Raw genomic sequence first — 21,022 nt, forward strand, 5'->3', positions numbered from 1 at the left:
GGGAATACTGGGATATAGAGAGAGGGGACAGTCTGGGGAATAGTGGGATATAGAGAGAGGGGACAGTCTGGGGAATACTGGGATATAGAGAGAGGGACAGACTGGGGAATAGTGGGATATGGAGAGAGGGGACAGTCTGGGGAATAGTGGGATATAGAGAGAGGGAACAGACTGGGGAATAGTGGGATATAGAGAGAGGGGACAGACTGGGGAATACTGGGATATAGAGAGAGGGAACAGACTGGGGAATAGTGGGATATAGAGAGAGGGGACAGACTGGGGAATAGTGGGATATAGAGAGAGGGAACAGTCTGGGGAATAGTGGGATATAGAGAGAGGGGACAGTCTGGGGAATAGTGGGATATAGAGAGAGGGAACAGACTGGGGAATACTGGGATATAGAGAAGGGGGCAGACTGGGGAATACTGGGATATAGAGATGGGAAAGACTGGGGAATAGTGGGATATAGAGAGAGGGGACAGACTGGGGAATACTGGGATATAGAGAAGGGGGCAGACTGGGGAATAGTGGGATATAGAGATGGGAAAGACTGGGGAATAGTGGGATATAGAGAGAGGGAACAGACTGGGGAATACTGGGATATAGAGAAGGGGGCAGACTGGGGAATAGTGGGATATAGAGATGGGAAAGACTGGGGAATACTGGGATATAGAGAGAGGGAACAGACTGGGGAATACTGGGATATAGAGAAGGGGGCAGACTGGGGAATAGTGGGATATAGAGATGGGAAAGACTGGGGAATACTGGGATATAGAGAGAGGGAACAGACTGGGGAATAGTGGGATATAGAGAAGGGGGCAGACTGGGGAATAGTGGGATATAGAGATGGGAAAGACTGGGGAATAGTGGGATATAGAGAGAGGGGACAGACTGGGGAATAGTGGGATATAGAGAAGGGGGCAGACTGGGGAATAGTGGGATATAGAGATGGGAAAGACTGGGGAATAGTGGGATATAGAGAGAGGGGACAGACTGGGGAATAGTGGGATATAGAGAAGGGGGCAGACTGGGGAATAGTGGGATATAGAGATGGGAAAGACTGGGGAATAGTGGGATATAGAGAGAGGGGACAGACTGGGGAATAGTGGGATATAGAGAGAGGGGACAGACTGGGGAATAGTGGGATATAGAGAGAGGGGACAGACTTGAGAACAGCAGTATATAGAGAGGGGCCAACTGGGAAACTGTGGAGTATAGAGAGGGGATGTACTGGGGAATAGTGGGATATAGGGAAAGAACAGAGGGGGAACAGTGGGCTTTAGAGAGGGGACACTGGGAGCAAACATTACCGTTTCGCTTGCCATGTAAATTGGAGCAGGGGAGATCATGGAAAGATCAGTTGATCTTGGGTGGGAATTTCCAGTTATAGGGTGAGGAAGGCTGGAAAGTCCAACCCATAGAGAGGGACACGATGGGAAATGAGATCGAGGCAACCTGTTCTCTGAGAGGTAGAAGGCTTACAATGTGGAATAGACAACCTCTAAGGCCCACACTAGAGAATGGCCGGTATAGATAGAGCACACTGTGGAGCAATGCGATATATCGAGCAAACACACGAGAACAGTGGGATATATATAAACGATCACTGTTTGGAACACAGGATCAGGATTAGTCCAGTGTGATTTTGGGAACAGTGTGATTCAGAGGGGATATTTTGGGTAACCTTCAGATGTAGCAAGGAGATGTTGAGGAATAATGGGATTTGGAAGGAACATACCGGAGAACAATTCGTTATAGAGAAAATACACTGGGAAACAGTGGGATAAAGCAGGATCACAATGGGAGCTATCTACTGGGGACGGTAGGATATATTGAGGGTTCTGATGGGCAACATTGGGACATCAAATGGATAAAATTGGGGGCAAAGGGATACAAAGGGGTCACATTAGGGAAGATGTTGGGACATTCTGGGGAACAGAGGGATATGGGAAGGACAAGTTGGGGAACATTGGAATATATAAAGGGGTCACCAGGAGGAAGAGTGGAATATGGTTTACAGGGTTGGGAAACTTCAGTTATGAGGATAGATGGGAGAGGTTGGGACTGATTTCCATGGAGAGAAGAAGGATAAGAGGAGATTTGATAAAGATGTTCAAAATCGTGAGGATACTGGACAGAGTGGAGAGGGAGAAGCTGTTCCCACTCGTAAAAGGATCAAGAGCACTGATTTAAAGTGATTTGCAAAATGTGATTTGAGGAAAAGTTTCTCACACAGCGAGTGTTTTTGGGTCGGGAATGCGCGGCCTGGAAGTGTAGAGGAGGCAGGATCGATTAAGGCATTCGAATAATTAGATGATTACTTGAATAGATACGGGGAAAAGGCAGGGGGTGGCACGAAGTCATGATGCTCATTTGGAGAGCCAGTACAAACCTAATGGGCCAAATGGCCTCCTGCTGAACTGTAACAATTCTGTGATTTGGTGATTCTAGTGTTGGCACACTGTTAAATTATAACAGTGGGAGACACATTGAGAAACAGTGGGATAAAATGATAAGTGGGATACAGAGGGAACACACTGGGTCGGAATGGGATGTAGAGAGACATGCTGGGGAGCTGTATGATATAGCAAGGGTGAATGGGCAAATGTGAGTTAAAGAGAGAGGACATTTAGGGTGGCACGATGGCATGGTTGTTAGCACGGCTGCTTTTCAGTGCCGGGGACCTGGGTTCGATTCCCGGTTTGGCTATCTGTCTGTGTGGAGTTTGCACATTCTCCCCGTGTCTGCGTGGGTTTCCTCCGGGTGCTCCAGTTTCCCCCCACAGTCCAAAGATATGGGGGAATAGGTTGATTGGCCGTGCTAAATTGCCCCTTAGTGTCAGGGGATTAGCAGGGTCATTATGTGGGGTTGCGATAATAGGGCCTGGGTGGGATTGAAGCCGGTGCAGACTCGATGGGCCAAATGGCCTCCTCCTACGGATTCTATCGCTTAGCCCTAACAATGATATCATGGGAAAGCGTGAGCTATATATTGGAAATGTTGCAATATCGAGGAAACTCGCTGAGGAACAATGGGATATTGAGGGGATACATGGGGAACAGTGGGATATATGGAAAGGACACATTAGGGAACAGCGAGACGTAAGGGGGACGCAGAGGGAAACACTGGGAGTTAGAGGGGCCCGTCTGGGCAATGGTGGGTCACATTGAACGAGGTTCTTGGCAGGAACGTTATAAAACTGGAGAGGTTACAAAGCTTGGACAAAGGGTTAGGTTGTAAGTAGTATCTTAAAGGGGGAAAGCAGGGCCGGGAGACAGGCAGGAAGGCTCGGAGTGCAGGATTTGCTGAGTGCGGATATTTCTGTGCAGAGGGTCGAGGGGCTGGTGGAAATTGGGAGGGGCCAGCCCATAGACAGATGAATGCCTGTACTTGGGGCAGCAATAGGCCATTCGGCCCCTCAAGCCTGCTCTGCTATTTGATTGAATCGTGGCTGTTATCATTGTGGCCTAAACTTGACTTTCCTGTCTACTCGCGTGTCCTCTGATCCCCTACACCATCCGGAATCTACCTAACTCTGCCTTAAAGGCGCAGCCTTTACCACCTGTCTGAAAAGGAAATTCCACTGACCGATGGGAAAATATTTCTCCTCATCTCCGTGCGAGAGCCCTCATTTTGAAACCATACCCCCAATTTTAGCCTCTCCCACAAGGAGAAACACCCTATAAGCATCCACCCTTGTTAAATCCCATCCAGAGCTTCTACACTTGCACCTCTCGTTCTTCCTTACAGGTATTTGAGCAGGAGGCAATGTTGGTCAGTGAGCACAGGGCTAACAGGACAACTCGGTACAAGTTAAAACAGGGTTTCGGATGAAGTCCTGTTTAGGGAATGCATTTACCAGCGAGGAGTGTGTCGGAATAGTTGAACTAGAAGATAAAGGCATCAGTAACAGAGGGACTGAGGTCGGGAGAGAGTCGGGTGGTGTTACCGAGGTGGAAATTGGCAGTCGTGGTGATGTTGAGAATACATGGCGGGCCACTTATCTGCGGATCAACAAAGGCACCAAGATTACAAAGAGCCTCGGGACGTTCCAGGAAATCTAATGCTACATGTGTTGATGTTTTTCTCTTTTACTCCGTGGGTGCGTCGTTGTATTACGAGGGGCATGCACACGGTGGGTCGTGCGTGGGCTGCTCTTGGATGTTTCGAGGGTAGCCTAGTACTTTGCGTCGTTAGTGTATGCTTAAAACTGGACCAGTTGATGGGCACCACGACAGCTCAGTGACTATCACTGTTTGCTGTGCAGATACATGGATTTGGGCTGGTGTCTGTGGGAGTTTGCGCATTCTCCCCGTGCTTGCGTGGGTTTTCTCCGGGTGCTCTGGTTTCCTCCCACACCCCAAAGATGTGCTCTTAGGCTGATTGGTGTAAACAAATTGTCCCTGAACTATTCTCCCCTTAATCTGGTTTCCAATGGGGGGACCATAAGCATAGGCATGGGTCAGGAGGAAAAACACATTGTTAAGATGGGTGCGTGGGCTCGTTGGGCAAAAGGGCCTGTTTCCCGTGCTGTGTTGTTCTTTGTTCTGTGAGACTGAGTTGGTCGCAGACTGTTCCCAGGGACAGGGATGGAATAGATAGTTCGGAAACAGATTTTGGAGTGGGAATTGGAAAAAATGGCTTCAACTGGAGGAAAGTTCTGCTCATTCTGAGCTGGGTTTTAGAGACGCAGCCTGATCATTGAGCCAGAGTGGGGAGAGGTGGTTGTGAGGGCCAGCTGGGTGTTACCAGTGTACATGGGAAATCTAACACAGTGCTTTTGAAAGTGGTATGTTGATTTGATTTGATTTATTATTGTCACATGTATTAACACACTGTGAAAAGCGTTGTTTCTTGCACGCTACACAGACAATACATACTGTTCATAGAGAAGGAAACTAGAGAGTGCAGAATGTAGTGTTACAGTCATAGCTAGGGTGTAGAGAAAGATCAACTTAATGTAAGGTAGGTCCACTCAAAAGTCTGACGGCAGCAGGGAAGAAGCTGTTCTTGAGTCGGTTGGTACGTGATCTCAGACTTTTGTATCCTTTTCCCTAAGGAAGGAGGTGGAAGAGAGAATGTCCGGGGTGTGTGGGGTCCTTAATTATGCTGGCTGCTTTGTTGAAACAGCGGGAAGTGTAGACAGAATCAATGGATGGGAGGCTGATGAGAAATAGTAGGAGCCCAAGACTGGATCCTTTGGGCACAGCAGAGGAAACTGTGTGTGGGGACAGGAAGAGAAGCCATTGCAAGTGATTCTCCGGCTACCGTTAGATTGATAAGACTGGAACCAGGCAGACCCACTGAGCTGGGTAATTCTGGACAGGCACTGGAGGTGGATATCGACATATGAGTTAGAAACAGGAGTGGCCATTTGGCCCTTCGAGCCTGCTCCACTCTTCAACAGGGTCACGGCTGTTCTGAGTGTAATGTCCTACCTACGCCTGATAACCTTTAACCCCGTTGTTTATCAAGAATCTATCTCGCTCTGCTTTAAAGATATTCAAAGACGCTGCCTCCCACCACCTTTTGAGGGAGAGAGCTCCAGAGACTCACCACTCTCTGAGAGAAACGAATCTCCTCCATCCTGTTTTAAGGGGTGTGGTCCATTGTGTCAAAGGCGGTAGACAAAGGCAGTTTGCCTTTTCAATCGCAATTATGACTTTGATAAGAGCCATTTTGGAACTGTGGCGGGGCAGAATCCTGACGGAGGGGATTCCAAATGGAATTCTCAGAAAGGGTGCAATGGATTCAGGAGTTGGCAGCAGCTGTAGGTCTTTGGAGAGGAAGGGAAGACGGAATAGCAGTTTGCAGAGACAATCAGATCAAGGGATTTTTTTTTTGAGAGGGATGGTGATGGCAGATTAAAGGAGAGAGCAACACAGAGGGAGGACTGTTTATGTTAGTGGCTAACAAGGGACCCAGGAGGGACAGATTGCTGGTTGGAGGCTTAGTGGGAGTAGGATCGAGGAAACAGGAGATGTGCCTCATGGACAAGATGAGCTCACAGAAGATGGGGGGGAGGGAGTGGGGGGGAGGTGATTAAGAGGAAATTTGACCCATGGAAGGGCAGACTCAGCAAAGGCAGCTGATTGGAAGGCCTCTACCTTAGTCATCTTGGCATGGGAGGGTCACTGAGTTTTAGTTAGCTCTCGGATCAGTCTCACTCCGCCACTCTATCACCAGAAATAACCCAGCAAGTTTATATCTCATTTGACCATCTAGTTTCCTGCCAAAATCATTCATCATCTCTGCTTCTGCTGCCCTCATGGGCAGTGAGTTTCCGCTCGTTGCCACTCGTTGTGTAGAAACATTCTTCCTCACATCCACCATCCCACCCGCGTCTTAAATCTGTCTCACCTAGCCTTGGTGGAACAGCCAACAGGAACACTATTCCATTCACTATCTGACCTAAACCTGTCATCATTTTCTTCACCTCTATCACCTCGACTGCGAGACAACCCCAACTTCTCCAACCAAACCTTATGATGCAAATCTCTCATTCCTAGGATTATTTGGGTGAATCTTCTCTGCACCCTCTCAAAGATTCTCACATCCTTGCAAAACCCCCAGTTATGGCCGAACCAGAACTTTACAAAGGTTTAGACAAATGCGAGGTGATGCATTTTGGTAGACTGAAACGGGGCAGGACTTACTCAGTTAATGGTAGGGTGTTGGGGAGTCACAGGTGGACAGAGTGGTGAAAAAGGCATTCGGCATGCTTGGTTTCATCGGTCAGAGCATTGAATACAGGAGTTGGGACGTCTTGTTGAAGTTGTACAAGACATTGGTAAGGCCACACTTGGAATACTGTGTACAGTTCTGGTCACCCTATTATAGAAAGGATATTATTAAACTAGAAAGAGTGCAGAAAAGATTTACTAGGATGTTACCGGGACTTGATGGATTGAGTTATAAGGAGAAGCTGAATAGACTGGAGCCTTTTTCTCTGGAACATAGGAGGCTGAGGGGTGACGTTATAGAGATCTATAAAATAATGAGGGGCTTAGACAAGGTAGATATATTTTCCCAAAGGTAGGGGAGTCTAAAACTAGAGGGCATAGGTTTAAGGTGAGAGGGGAGAGGTACAAAAGTGTCCAGAGGGGCAATTTTTTCACAGAGAGGGTGGTGAGTGTCTGGAACAAGCTGCCAGAGGTAGTAGTAGAGGCGGGTACAGTTCTATCTTTTGAAAAGCATTTAGATAGTTACGTAGGTACGATGGGTATAGAGGGATATGGGCCAAATGCAGGCAATTGGGACTTTAAGGGGTTTTAAAAAAATATATAAGGGTGGCATGGATAAGTTGGGCCGAAGGGCCTGTTTCCATGCTGTAAACCTTTATGACTCTATGACTTTAGTATAACTTTCCTGTTTTTGTACTCAATACCAATATTGATAAAGCCCAAAATTACATATGTTTCATTACAACTGTTCTCAGTATGTCCTACCACATTCAAAGACCTATGTCCATGATCCCTGAGGTTCCTCTGTTCCTGTCCAACATTTATAAGTGGGCCATTACGTATTTATTGCCTTGTCTATCTCTTCTATCAGAATGTACTACCTCACATTGCTCTAATGTCCATCTGCCCATTTAGCTGGTCTACTGGTATCATCCTCACCATTAGCCTCATCTCCAAGTTCGGTATCATCAGTAAATTTGGAAATTTTTCTCTGGATTCTAATCGTCAAGTCATTTATATATGAAAAAAATCACAGTGATCCTAGCATTGAGCCTTGTGGAATATAACAGTCTAACTTTCTTCAATCAGAAAGAAAACCATTTTCCATCACTCACTGTTTTCTTTCCTTCAGCCAATTTTTGAGAATCCAGTTGGACACAAACCCTTCTATTCCATGAGCCACAGTTTCATTAACCAGCCTTTGGTGTGGTACATTGTCAAATGCTTTCTTAAAATCCATACGGACAACATCCACTGCATTCCCTTCATCGACCCTCTCTGTTACTGCATCAATGTGATTAATCAAACATGATATATCCACGCTGGCTCCTCTTCACTAACTCTGTCCTCTCCAGGTGTCTGTTGATTTTTCCCCACTGATCGGTTCTAAAACATTACCCACCACTGAGGTTAAACTAACCAGCCTGTAGCTCCACTCTTTCTGTATGAGGATGTCACATTCACTATTCTCCAATCCTCTGGTGCCTCCCATGTATCCAGAGATCATTGGAAGGTTGTAACAAGCCCTCCCACTAACCTCACATTGATTTCCATCTGGACCAGGTTCACTCGAAGCATAGCCAGCCTTTCCTGTACGTCCTGCCTGTCAATGTCTCGATCCAATGCCTCTACTGTCTCTGCTTTTACCGAATTTTGTCAGAGTTCTCTTCCTTAGTCCAAAGTCCCACTGCCCAAAGATGTGCCTATTAGGTGGATTACCACACTAAATTGCCTCTTGGTGTCAGTGGGACCAGCAAGGGTAAATACGTGAGGTTACGGGGATAGGGCCTGGGTGGGATTATGGTCAGTGCAGACTCAATGGACCGAATGGCCTCTTTCTGCACTGTAGGATTCTATGACCTATTTTATGTGGACTGCCATTCCATTCTCATATTCCTTCTTTGTCAGTCTTATTTTCTTTTTCACTTCCCCTTTCAGATTATTGTTCTCATACGGAGAGTTTATCTGAAATACATCACTCACCCTCTGTTTTTGTTTCACCATATTCTTTATCTTCTTTGGGATTCAAGGAGCCCTGGCTCTGGCTCCCTGACCTTTCATCCTATTGGAATGTTCCTGAACCAAAATCTCTCCTCCTTAAAGATTGCCCATTGTTCTGTTAAAGATTTTCCAGTTGTTCTTTGGTTTTACTCTGGTTAGATCTCATTTCATGCCATTGAACTTTGCCCTCTTCCAATTTACTTGAGATTCTTCCTCGCTCCTCTCCATTATTAATCTAAATCTCACAATACAATGATCACTCTTGCCCAGTGTTCTCTCACAGGCACTTGGCCCATTTCATTCCCCGTTTCCAAATCCAGGAATGGCCCCTTCCTCCTTGGATCAATAATAGATTAGTCAAGGAAATAAGGAAATTCTCCTGAATATGCTGCAGAAATTCCACCCTCCCTCTCACCTTACCCTGAATTCTAAGATTATCCCAATCAGTGTTTGTTAAATTGAAGTCACTCTACACTCGCATGCCTGTGTGATTCCTCAGCAGATTCTTCCTCTCTCCCTCCTTCTCCCTCTTCCTCTCTCTCCCTCTTCCTCTCTCTCCCTCTTCCTCTCTCTCTCTCTCCCTCTTCCTCTCTCTCTCCCTCTCTCTTTCTCTCTCACTATTTGGAGATCAGTAGAATTCTACCAGCCGCATCCTTGTTGTTCCAAACTCTAACCGAAGGCATTCTGATCTTGCCTCTCAAGGTCAGTGCAGACTCGATGGTGGTGGAGGCAAATTCGATAGGGTCTTTTAAGAGACTTCTGGATGAGTACATGGGACTTAATAGGATTGAGGGTTATAGATAAGCCTAGTAGGTAGAGATAAGATCGGTGCAACTTGTGGGCCGAAGGGCCTGTTTGTGCTGTAGTGTTCGATGATTCTATGACATCCTCTCTTTCCAATGTTGTCCCTTTTCAGTGCCTCCTTCCCTCCCTCCTTTCTCTATCTTTTCTGAACACTTTCAATATTAAACACACGTTTTTCATTATTGTTAATCCATTACGGTGACTACATCATATTCCCACATGGATATTGCTGAGTTGCTGTATTCCCCTCATGTTGTGCGCACATTCCAAACCTCTCTTTGTATTCCTTGCACTCTTTCTTAATTTACTCCTATGTAACATGGAACTATTTCCTTCTCCTGGAGATTCCAGCACTCTCATTCCTTTTTACACCTTCCTCCCTCACTTTAACTTCAGCATGCCAGCACTCAGCTTCATGCTATTTAGTTTAAGTCCTCCCAATCGCACTAATTAGCCTCCCCGCATGGACACTCGCCCCAGTCCTGGTGAGGAGAAAGCTGCCTGTTTTGAATAAGTCCTTCCTGCCAAAGAATGTCCCAAAAATCTAAAGCTCTCGGTCCTGCTTCACGTCTCAAAACACGCACTGATCCTCCCTATCTTCCAATTTCTATTCTGGTTAGCATTTAGAAAGGGTTAGATTAGAAACAATTGCATAGAGATGACACAGGGGAACAGTTGGATATAGAGGGGGCAGAGTGGAGGACAGTGAGATGTAGAGAGGGCATAGTCAACAGTAGTTAGTAATAAGGGGAGGATATGTGGGGAACTCACTGTGCACGGTGGGATGCAGAGTTAACACACTGGGGAAGAGTGGGATGTAGGTAGGGATACATTTTGGTACAGCTTGGTGCATGGATGGGGCACATTCAGGAATGGATACACATAGACAACGCAATGGATCCATAGTGGAGAGTAGAGGAGACAGTCTCAGTCACAATCTGATAAGGAGAACTCACAATGGGGCACCGTTCCCTATAGGGAGGAGACAAACTGGGCAACAATGGGACAAAGAGAGGACCCAGTAGGGAATAGTGGGACTTAGGCAGGAACGCAATGGGGAAAGAGTGAAATGTAGAGATGACTGCACTGGGAACAGTAATTAGAGGGATCACAGGAAACCTATGAAGCTGACATGCTATTGTAACAAAGAGGGATGTATATTCAAGAACAGTAGGCTAATATAGGGGCATACGACAAACAGTGGGATATTGAGGGGTCACCTGTGGGAACTTAAGTGTAGACAGGAGACGCTGGAGGGCAACAGGATATAGATCGGTACAATGTGGTAGAGTATGAGATAACATGCTGGGAAGAGTGGCATATGAAGAGGAAACATTGGGAATCACGGGGATATGGAGCACACAGACTGGGGAACAGTGGGACACAGAGATGATGAGTAGAGAGTAGTGGGATATAGAGGAGAGATACTGAGGAATAGTGTGATATATTGAGGAGATGCAATCAGTGAACTGTGGGACATGGAGAATGAACCTGGCAAACTGGATAGAGAAGGGCACATTGGAGAAGAGTAGGATATAGTACGGACACCCTGGGCAATAATGGGAGGTAAAGGGGGCCCAACACTGAATAGTACAACATAGGAAGGAAGGTACTGGGAAAGAGCATTACATGGGACGAGCCAATGGGAATGGTGATACTTCAAGGAGACACTCTCAGGACTGCAGTTTATAGAGAGAACACGCTGGGGAACAGTGGGAAAAAAGAGGGTAAAATGAAGAGGACAAGAATATATTGACAATAGTGCAATGTGGAAGGGTACCAATGTGGAACAGTGGGATCGGGAGGGAACACACTCAAGAACAATGGATAGATATGGAGAAATGGGGAAGCAGTGGGATTTGGAGGGGACACACTGGGAAGAGAGAATAATTGAGAAGGCACACACTGGGGAGCAGCAAGATTTATAGAGAGGAACACTGGACATTGTTGGGATTTAAAAGGTGGGTCAGGTTTTCCTCCTGCTGATATGGGCGTGAATGTTAATTCCTGCAGTATTGTTAGAGTGTAGTCTGTATCTCGAAGCTGATCTGGTTAATATCTGAGTGAAAGAGAGATACTCCAGTGACAGGACCAATCAGTGCTGACAGTGATGTGTACTGGAACAGTATCAGTGCTGATGTTTGAGTGCAGGATTACTGCTCCTGTATCTGGGATGGTTTTGGGGAAACCAGCCCTACGTTGATGCTGGTAATGAGAAAATAAATGGCCTTGTTTTGCTGTGGGTACTGTAGTAATTAGTCACAGAATGTTGGACTTGTGGTATTTTGTCTTGGAATGGTAATCTTATATAAATGTCAGCCCCAGGACTTTCCACTGGGAAAATACTGGAGATTCCAGAACACAGAAATAAAATACAAAGATCCTGGAAATACTCAGTAAGACAAACAGCAGCAGAGGAGAGAGAAACAGAGTTAATGACAGAGATAAAGACACATCTTCATCAAACCTGAAGCATTAACTCTGTTTCTCTCTTCACCAGTGACCCTGTCGTGCTGAGTATTTCTAGCATTTTCTGTTTCCATTCCCTGGGTTTTCTGGGCTTTGTGTTTGATGAGGGAGCTGTTGTTGTCAGTACAGAACGGGGCAGAACCTACCCTCTGAAGATGGTGTGCTCTTCACATCAGAAGCATCCGAAACAGGTTCATCAGAGACAGGAGAAGAATCTGGAAGAGGATAAGTGTACGACACAGGTCACATTGTGTTGGAAATCTAAGCACTCTGTTTGACATCAGAAACATAGAAAATAGGAGCAAGGAGAAGGCCATTTGGCCCTTCGAGCCTGCTCCACCATTCATTACGATCATGGCAAATCATCCAACTCAATAGTCTGATCCTGCCTTGTCTCCCCGTATCCATTCATCCCCTTCACCCCAGGAGGTAGCTAACTCCTCTCCAATTGACACTATTCTGGCTGAGCTTTGAAATCCTAAATGCACACTTTCAACTCACTTGAGCTTTAATCCAAATCGTAACAGTTCACTACGTTAATCCCAAACTGTACAGTTAACCCAACAGCATCAACCAGCTCAGCACAACCATAACATTGGTGAGGTGAGAGTGATCGACCTTGACATTGAGGCAGTATTTGAGTGTGTGTGGCATCAAGGAGCCCGAGTGAAACTGGAGTCAATGGGAATCACGGGAGAACCTTCTGCTGGCTGGGCTCATACCTAGCACAAAGGGAGCTGCTTGCGGTGGTTGGAGGTCAATCCCAGGACATCTCTGCAGGAGCTCCTCAGGATAGTATCCCAGGCCCAACCGTCTTCAGCTGCTTCATCAATGATCTATGATAAGGTCAGAACTGGGGATGTTTGCTGGTGACTGCACCAATGTTCGGAAGCACTCCTGACTCCGCAGATGATGTAAAATCCCCTGCCAGCCTGCAGCAAGACCTGGGATAACGTCCAAGTTTGGATATCAGAAACACAGAAAATAGAAGCAGGGGAGGCCATTCAGCCCTTCAAGTCTGCTCCACCATTCATTATGATCATGGCAATATGTACACCGCACGAGTGCAAGACAATGACCATCTCCAACCGGGGAGAATCTAACCATCACCCCTTGACATTCAATGGCATTAACATCACTGAATCCCCCACTATCAATAACCTGGGGGTTACCATTGACCAGAAACTGAACTACACTGGCCATATAAATGCTGTGGGTACAAGAGGAGGTCAGAGGCTAGGGACTGTATGATGAGTAACTCACCTCTTGACTCCCCAGAGCCTGTCCAACATCGAGTCAGGAATATGATGGAAAATCTCCATGTGGATCAGTGCAGCTTCAACAACACGCACGAGACCCCTACTCAGGACAAAGCAATCTCCTTTAGCGACACCCTGGCACCTTTAACATTCACTCCCTCACCATGGGCACAACAGTGGCAGCAGGACGTACCATCTACTCAACACGGCTCCTCAACAACACTTTCCTAACCCCCAACTACAGATTCACCACCGCCTGCAAGTTCCCCTCCAAGTCACTCACTAAACCATCCTGACGTGGACATATATCACTGTTCTTTCACTGTCACTGGGTCAAAATCCAGAAACTCCCTCCCTAACAGCAAAGTGGGTGTACCTACACCACAGGAACAGCAATGGTTCAAGACAGCTCAGAAATTACCTGGAATTAAAGTCTAATGATGACCATGAAACCATTGTTAATTGTTCTATGAATTCATCTGAGTTCACTAATGTCCTTTAGGGAAGGAAATTTGCTGTCCTTACCTGGTCTGGCCTACATGTGACTCCAGGTCCACAGTAGTGTGATTGGCTCTTAAATGTCCTCTGAAATGGCTGAGTGAGACATTCAGTTCAAGGGCTATAAATGTTGGCCTTACATCCCATCAATTAAAAAAATTAAAGATCAGTATGAGAATTCTAAAGCAATAATCCAGGTCAGTCCATTGGACTTGGGAATTGAAAGTACAATTTGGAAAATTTATAATCAGCAACAAATTCAGGAAATAATTAATATGAAGGAGAACTGCCATAAATTACCAGACCAGATGGATAAACTTGTAAAATGGAGATGCTATTGGTTGGATGAATAGCTGTGTGAAACGGTGCAGTTTAAAAGGAAGAATTTACAAGACAAATATTCAGCATGGTAACACGGTGACACAGTGATCAGCACTGTCGCCTCACAGCGCCAGGAGCCCAATTCCCAGCTTGGGTCACTGTCTGTTTGGAGTTTGCACCTTCTCCCTTGTCTGCTGTTAATTGCCCCACACAAGTGTCAAACAATGACCATCTCAAACAAAAGAGAATCTAACCATCACCCCTTGACATTCAATGGTTGGCATTACCATCACTGAATCTCCCACTATCAACATCGTGGGGATTACCATTGACCAGAAACTCAACTGGACTAGCCATATAAATACTGTGGCTACGAGAGCAGGTCAGAGGCTGGGAGTTCTGCAGCAAGTAACTCACCTCCTGACCCCCAAAGACTGTCCACCATCTACAAGGCACAAGTCAGGAGTGTGATGGAATACTTGCCTGGAAGGGTGCAGCTCCATCAACACTCAAGAAACTCGACACCACCCAGAACAAAGCAGCCTCGTTTAATTGTTACCCCTTCCACAAACATTCACTCCCTCCACCACCAATGAATATTGGCAGCCATGTGTACCATCTACAAGATGCATTGCAGGAATTCATCAAGGTTCCTTAGGCAGCACTTTGCAAAACCATGACCACGACCAACTAGGAGGACAAGTGAACACCACCACCTGGAAGTCCCCCTCACCATCCTTCACTGTAACTGGGTCAAAATCCTGGAATTCCCTCCCTAACAGCACACGGACTGCAGCGATTCAAGATGGCGGCTCACCACCACCTTCTAAGGGCAACTACGGATGGCCAATAAATGCTGACCTGGCCAACGACGCCCACATCCCGTAAATGAATAAAAACAAATTTAGATATACTGGGAAAGTTACAATAACAGATGATACCAGAACTTTGATCAGGAAAGATTAACTAGTCAAAGGTTCCTTTCTCAGGAAAAGAGAAGGGTAACCAAAAAGAGATTGTTAAAATTAGGCTGGATTTAATGTTTCCACTTGTTGGTAAGACTAGGGGATATAAATATAAAATAGTCACTTAGAAATCCAGTAAGACATTCCAGAGAATTGATTTTACTCAGAGTGATTGGAAGGTGGGACTTGCCTCTCTCCAGGGTGTGGTTTAGGTACAGAGCTAAGGAAGGAAGGAAGGAATGAAAAGATATATTGATAGAGTGAAACAAAGAGGTGAAGGAAGGGAGATGAAGAGAGATGGGGGGAGTTTCAGGTGGACAATGGCCGGCTGAATGGTGTACTCCTGGGATTTACTCTGCAATGGCAGTCGATAGATCAATATAATTCACCAATAACCCAGAAACATATGATTAACCAAGTACAACTCAATGAGTTAGTGCACTCCCAGTGGGAGAGGTACACTATTGGGTGATTACACATGCAATGGGGGAGAATAATTGCCCTTGTGAGCAAGACTTTACTCATTGTATGAACGTAATGGCACTGATGGGCAACCAGAACATGAGGACAATACATAAACTGCTGTGGGTGAGTATGTTCCCAATGAAGAACATATCTTTGGATAGATCACTATGGCTGTAAAGGTTCGTTAGGGGTGGCACAGTGGTTAGTGCTGTTGCCTCACAGCACCAGGGACCTGGGTTTGATTCCAGCCTCGGGTCACTGTCTGTGTGGGGTTTGCACATTCTCCCCGTGTCTGCCTGGGTTTCTCCGGGTCATCCGGTTTCCTCCCACAGTCCAAGGATGTGCAGGCTGGTTGATTGGGCGTGCTAAATTAACCATTGGTATAAGGGGAATTAACAGGGTAAATACATGGGGTTAAGGGTAGGGGGCCTGGGCGGGATTGTTGTCAGTGCAGAGTCGATGGGCTGAATGGCCTCTTTCTGCATCGTAGGATTCTCTGATTCTACGAGGTGAGTAGGTTTCTGGCTGGGTGAACACATCCCCCATTGATGGGTGAGTACATTTCCAATGGGTGAACATGTATGTGGATACGCCCCCAGCAGGTGGATAGAATGCACAGGTAGGTGAGCATACCTTACTGGGTGTAGATAAGGCCCATGACATTGGGTGTATGATTCTAATGAGTGAGTCTATAATGCTGATGGGTGTAATACTGAAAGGTGAACCCTATATAGAATCTGCAGCATAGGAACAGCTCAGTCAGCCCAGGGATTATATACTGATACTACTGCTCTCACACCATCTTGTTAGTTAGTGATGGCGATTAGTGATGGTAGTTAGTGATGGTGGTTAGAGATGGTGGTTAGTGATGGTGGTTAGAGATGATAGTTGGTGATGGTGGTTAGTGATGGTGGTTAGAGATGGTGGTTAGTGATGGTGGTTAGAGATGGTGGTTAGAGATGGTAGTTAGTGATGCTGGTTAGTGATGGTGGTTAGAGATGGTGGTTAGTGATGGTGGTTAGAGATGATAGTTAGTGATGGTGGTTAGAGATGGTAGTTAGAGATGGTGGCTAGTGATGGTAGTTAGTGATGGTGGTTAGAGATGGTAGTTAGTGATGGTGGTTAGTGATGGTAGTTAGTGATGGTGGTTAGTGATGGTAGTTAGTGATGGTAGTTAGTGATGGTGGTTATGAGTGTGATAGTACCAGAAAGGTGTAAGGGAGTTGACAGCTCGTTAACAGGTCTTCTTCAATGTGGGAGGGGGAGACAGAAGGCAGGCTTCCCTCTCACTATCTGATATTTCACATTGTCAGACAAAGACAAACTCCAGCGTTATCAGATGAGAAATCTGGACAATTTGGGTGGTGGGGGGGGGGGGAAAAAAAACCCCAACATTTTCCAGAGGCGAGGCGACCGTGCCAACGCGTTTACAGGAAAGAGAACATGTATCCAACAGGGACAATGTGTCAGAGGGGGTAGAGAGGGAGCGGGCAGACAGGTGCCCGTCCCTGTCTGTGGCACGGTGAAGCATTCCTCTTTCAGTGTGTGTGTGAGAGAGCTGGGGTGGGGCACCGTGCCTGCTCGGAGCGGAGGGCACACAATCCCCGTCAGCTTCGCTGGGCTTTTCACAATGGAGCAGCTCCCTTCTGCTCTGGGTGGTGGAATGGAAGCTTTTCTTTTAAAAATAAAATGCAAGACAGAGACAGAGAGAGAGAGAGAGCAGATCAGGAAGGGTTACACATATCGGGCTCTGTGCAAATTGGTTCCGTGTGTTGGAGGACGGTTCGGCTGCACTAACCTCCAGGAAAAGGACTGGAGAGCGAGAACAAATTGAAAGATCATGTTGGTGAAATTGCTGCAAGATGCAGCTTTTTTGGCAAACATGCGAGAATATTCCAGTCCTGACTGCAGCTACGCCCTGAACCATCTGTGCTAAGCCCTGTTCTTTCTACCCATCTCCAGCACCCGTTTTACAACAAAGCCCCCACCCCCCCCCAACCCCCCCAAACCCACCCCCCTTTTTTTTATTCTGGTTTTCCTTCTCACTGACCTTGAGTGGCTGGATTTGCTGCCCCAAACTGTGTCGCTGCGGTTACCTCCACTCCGTTCTCTTTCACCTCTGGGAGGCTGGGTGTCGCTTTGCCGTCGCGGTCCCGGTCCCGGTCCCGGTCCTGGTCCACAGGCGGGCTGCTCTCTCCTCTCGCCACCGTCTCCATCCCTCTACTGCAGCCTGAGAGGGTTCTCCTGACGCCTTGTGCAGGGGCTGGCGTTACACTGCACTGGTACTGATGCTCAGCTATTCCACACAGGCTCAGCCTGAAAGAGAGGTGGGTGTGTGGGGGGGGTGGGGATGGGGGGGTGGGGATGGAGGAGGGGGGAGGGGAGAGGGATCAGCTAGCTAGCTACACGTCCATATTCATGATCAGCGCAGAGCTCACACAGGATGTTCTCTGCTGCTCGGATGAAGGTTCTCCTCCAGATTCAGAGCAGCGCAGAATTCCAGTGCACGACATTTCCCCATCACAACGGAGCCCTCCCAGCCCCATCTCCATCTGTCAGGGTGCCAACACCGCCCCAGCAACACTGATACTCACAGTGTCGCAGTCAGAGACAAAAGCCCTCTCCGGCAAGCTGAGCAGGAGTCCACACACACCACCCTCTCCCCCACGGTGAGCACCCAACACCTCCACAGCCACCTGGACCACTGCCTTGCAGGCAGGCTCACCGCAGGGGCACAAAACCACTGGCCCCCTCACCCCCCACCCAATCCAACATCAGTCAGCAGTGCTGGCTGTTCAAAAGGATTCAAACTTTCTCCCACAGGTAGCCCGACAAACAGCAGGGTTTGGTATCTTTATTGTCTACTGCCTGAGAGAGCCACCCACACGAATGGGGATTACACACTGCCCCCCAGATCGCCACTCACATCTCATCTCCAAAAGGGAGAGTCCTGAAACTGGGCAACGTGAACCCGGGCAAGGGACAGATCAGGATGTAGAGCAGCTCCAAGAAGGTAGGCATCTCCACATCATGATTACTATAGACACCGCAAATTGCTGGATCCAAGTGGAGAGGATCTCCAAGAAGATGGCTTCTTACAAGGGACAGGGTTGTGACTCTGAGACACAGAATCAGCTGACTGGAGATGGAGATTTTGGCATTGGCTGAGGGAAGGCGAGGCTGCCTGGGTGGCCCCCACTCTTGGATGATTTCAGCTACCTGGGCCCAGTGCAGCATCACTGAGCAATCCACAGAATCTATGGGGCCCAGACAATGCCAAAAGAGGCCATTCAGCCCATCAGGTCTGCACTAGCAATCCGATAGAGAATCATATCCAGGTCACTGCCTGCACCATCCCTGTACACACTCATTGAAAATGGCTAATCCACCAAACCAACATATTTGAAAAAGATTTTTCACCAAATGACAAGGGGTATGACAGACACAAATACAAGGGGTTAGGGATAGACACAGCGACAATTACTGGGGTACAGGTCGCACACACACTGACTCTCACTGGGGTACAGGTCCCACACACACTGACTCTCACTGGGGTACGGGTCCCACACACACTGACTCTCACTGGGGTACGGGTCCCACACACACTGACTCTCACTGGGGTACGGCTCCCACACAACACTGACTCTCACTGGGGTACGGCTCCCACACACACTGACTCTCACTGGGGTACGGGTCCCACACACACTGACTCTCACTGGGGTACGGGTCCCACACACACTGACTCTCACTGGAGTACGGGTGCCACACACACTGACTCTCACTGGGGTACGGCTCCCACACACACTGACTCTCACTGGGGTATGGGTCCCACACACACTGACTCTCACTGGGGTACGGGTCCCACACACACTGACTCTCACTGGGGTACGGGTCCCACACACACTGACTCTCACTGGGGTACGGGTCCCACACACACTGACTCTCACTGGGGTACGGGTCCCACACACACTGACTCTCACTGGGGTACGGTTCCCACACACACTGACTCTCACTGGGGTACGGGTCCCACACACACTGACTCTCACTGGGGTATGGCTCCCACACACACTGACTCACTGGGTACAGGCCGTTTGGTCCAGCTTGTCCGTGCCACTCAGTTTTTACCACTAAGCTAGTCCCAAGTGCCTGCATTTGGCCCACATCCCTCTTTAGCCATCTTACCCATGTAACTGTCTAAATGCTTTTTAAAAGAAAAATTGATGCTGCCTCTACTGCTGACTTTGGCAGCAATTTTCCAGACACTCACCACTTAGCTAAGTGAAAAATTGCCCCTCTGGCCTCTTTTGTATCTCTCCCCTGTTGCCTTAAACCTAAGTCCTCTAGTTTTAGACTCCCCTACCTTTGGGAAAAGATGTTGACTATTGATTATCTATGCCCCTCAATATTTTATCGACCTCTATAAGATCAGCCCTGAGCCTCTTACACTCCAGAGAAAATACTCCCAGTCTATCCAGCCTCTCCTTATAACTCAAACCATCAAGTCCCGGTAGCATCCAAGTAAATCTTTTCTGCACTCTTTCTAGTTTAGTAATATCCTTTCTATAATAGGGTGACCAGAACTGTACACAGTATTCCAAGTGTGGCCTTACCAATGTCTTGTACAACTTCAACAAGACGTCCCAACTCCTGTATGAAACCAAGCATGCTGAATGCCTTCTTCACCACTCTGTCCACCTGTGACTCCACTTTCAAGGAGCCATGAACTTGTACCCCTAGATCTCTTTGTTCTGTAACTCTCCCCAGTGCTCTACCATTAACTGAGTACGTCCTGTCGCGATTCAATCTAGCAAATGGCATCACCTCACATTTATCTAAATTAAACTCCATCTGCCATTCATCAGCCCACTGGACCAATTGATCAAGATCCCGTTACAACCCGAGATAACCTTCTTCACTGTCCACTATGCCACCAATCTTGGTGTCTTCTGTAAACCTACGAACCATGCCCCGTAAATCTCATCCAAATCATTAATATAAATAACATAGAACATAGAACATTACAGCACAGTACAGGCCCTTCGGCCCTCGATGTTGCGCCGACCAGTGGAACCAATCAGGAAGGTGAATGGGATGCTGGCCTTCATAGCGAGGGGGATTGAATATAAAAGTAGGGAGGTCTTGCTGCGGCTGTAAAGGGCATTGGTGAGGCCGCAGCTGGAGTACTGCAGTTTTGGGCGCCGTACTTATGCAAGGATATTTTGGCCTTGGAGGGAGTGCAGAGGAGGTTTACTAGGCTGATGCCGGAGTTGAGGGGGTTGAGCTATGAGGAGAGGCTGAATAAACTAGGCTTGTACTCGTTAGAGTTTAGAAGAATGAGGGGAGATCTCATTGAGACGTATAAGATGATGAATGGGATGGATAGGATAGAGGTGGAGAGACTCTTCCCGCTCAGAAAGGATAGTAGGACTAGGGGGCACAGCCTCAAGATAAAGGGGGGGTGGTTTAGAACGGAGTTGAGGAGGAACTTCTTCACTCAAAGGGCGGTGAATCTCTGGAATTCTCTGCCCGTTGAGGTGGTGGAGGCTGCCTCGCTAAA

The 21,022-nt window shown here is 47.4% G+C and overlaps 1 protein-coding gene across 1 annotated transcript in view; it reads right to left on the bottom strand.

Moving 5' to 3' along the window:
- Positions 1-21,022, bottom strand: part of LOC145339223 (uncharacterized) — a 162,140-nt gene that overhangs the window by 71,832 nt on the left and 69,286 nt on the right. Inside the window, 2 exon segments of the mRNA XM_080183618.1 lie at positions 12,104-12,172; positions 17,516-17,781. Of these exon segments, the coding sequence (XP_080039744.1) occupies positions 12,104-12,172; positions 17,516-17,781 (335 nt within the window).

This window comes from Carcharhinus amblyrhynchos, unplaced genomic scaffold (assembly GCF_965287045.1).
Source record: "Carcharhinus amblyrhynchos unplaced genomic scaffold, sCarAmb.v2.hapA chromosome_351, whole genome shotgun sequence".
NCBI classification, from domain to species: Eukaryota; Metazoa; Chordata; class Chondrichthyes; order Carcharhiniformes; family Carcharhinidae; genus Carcharhinus; species Carcharhinus amblyrhynchos.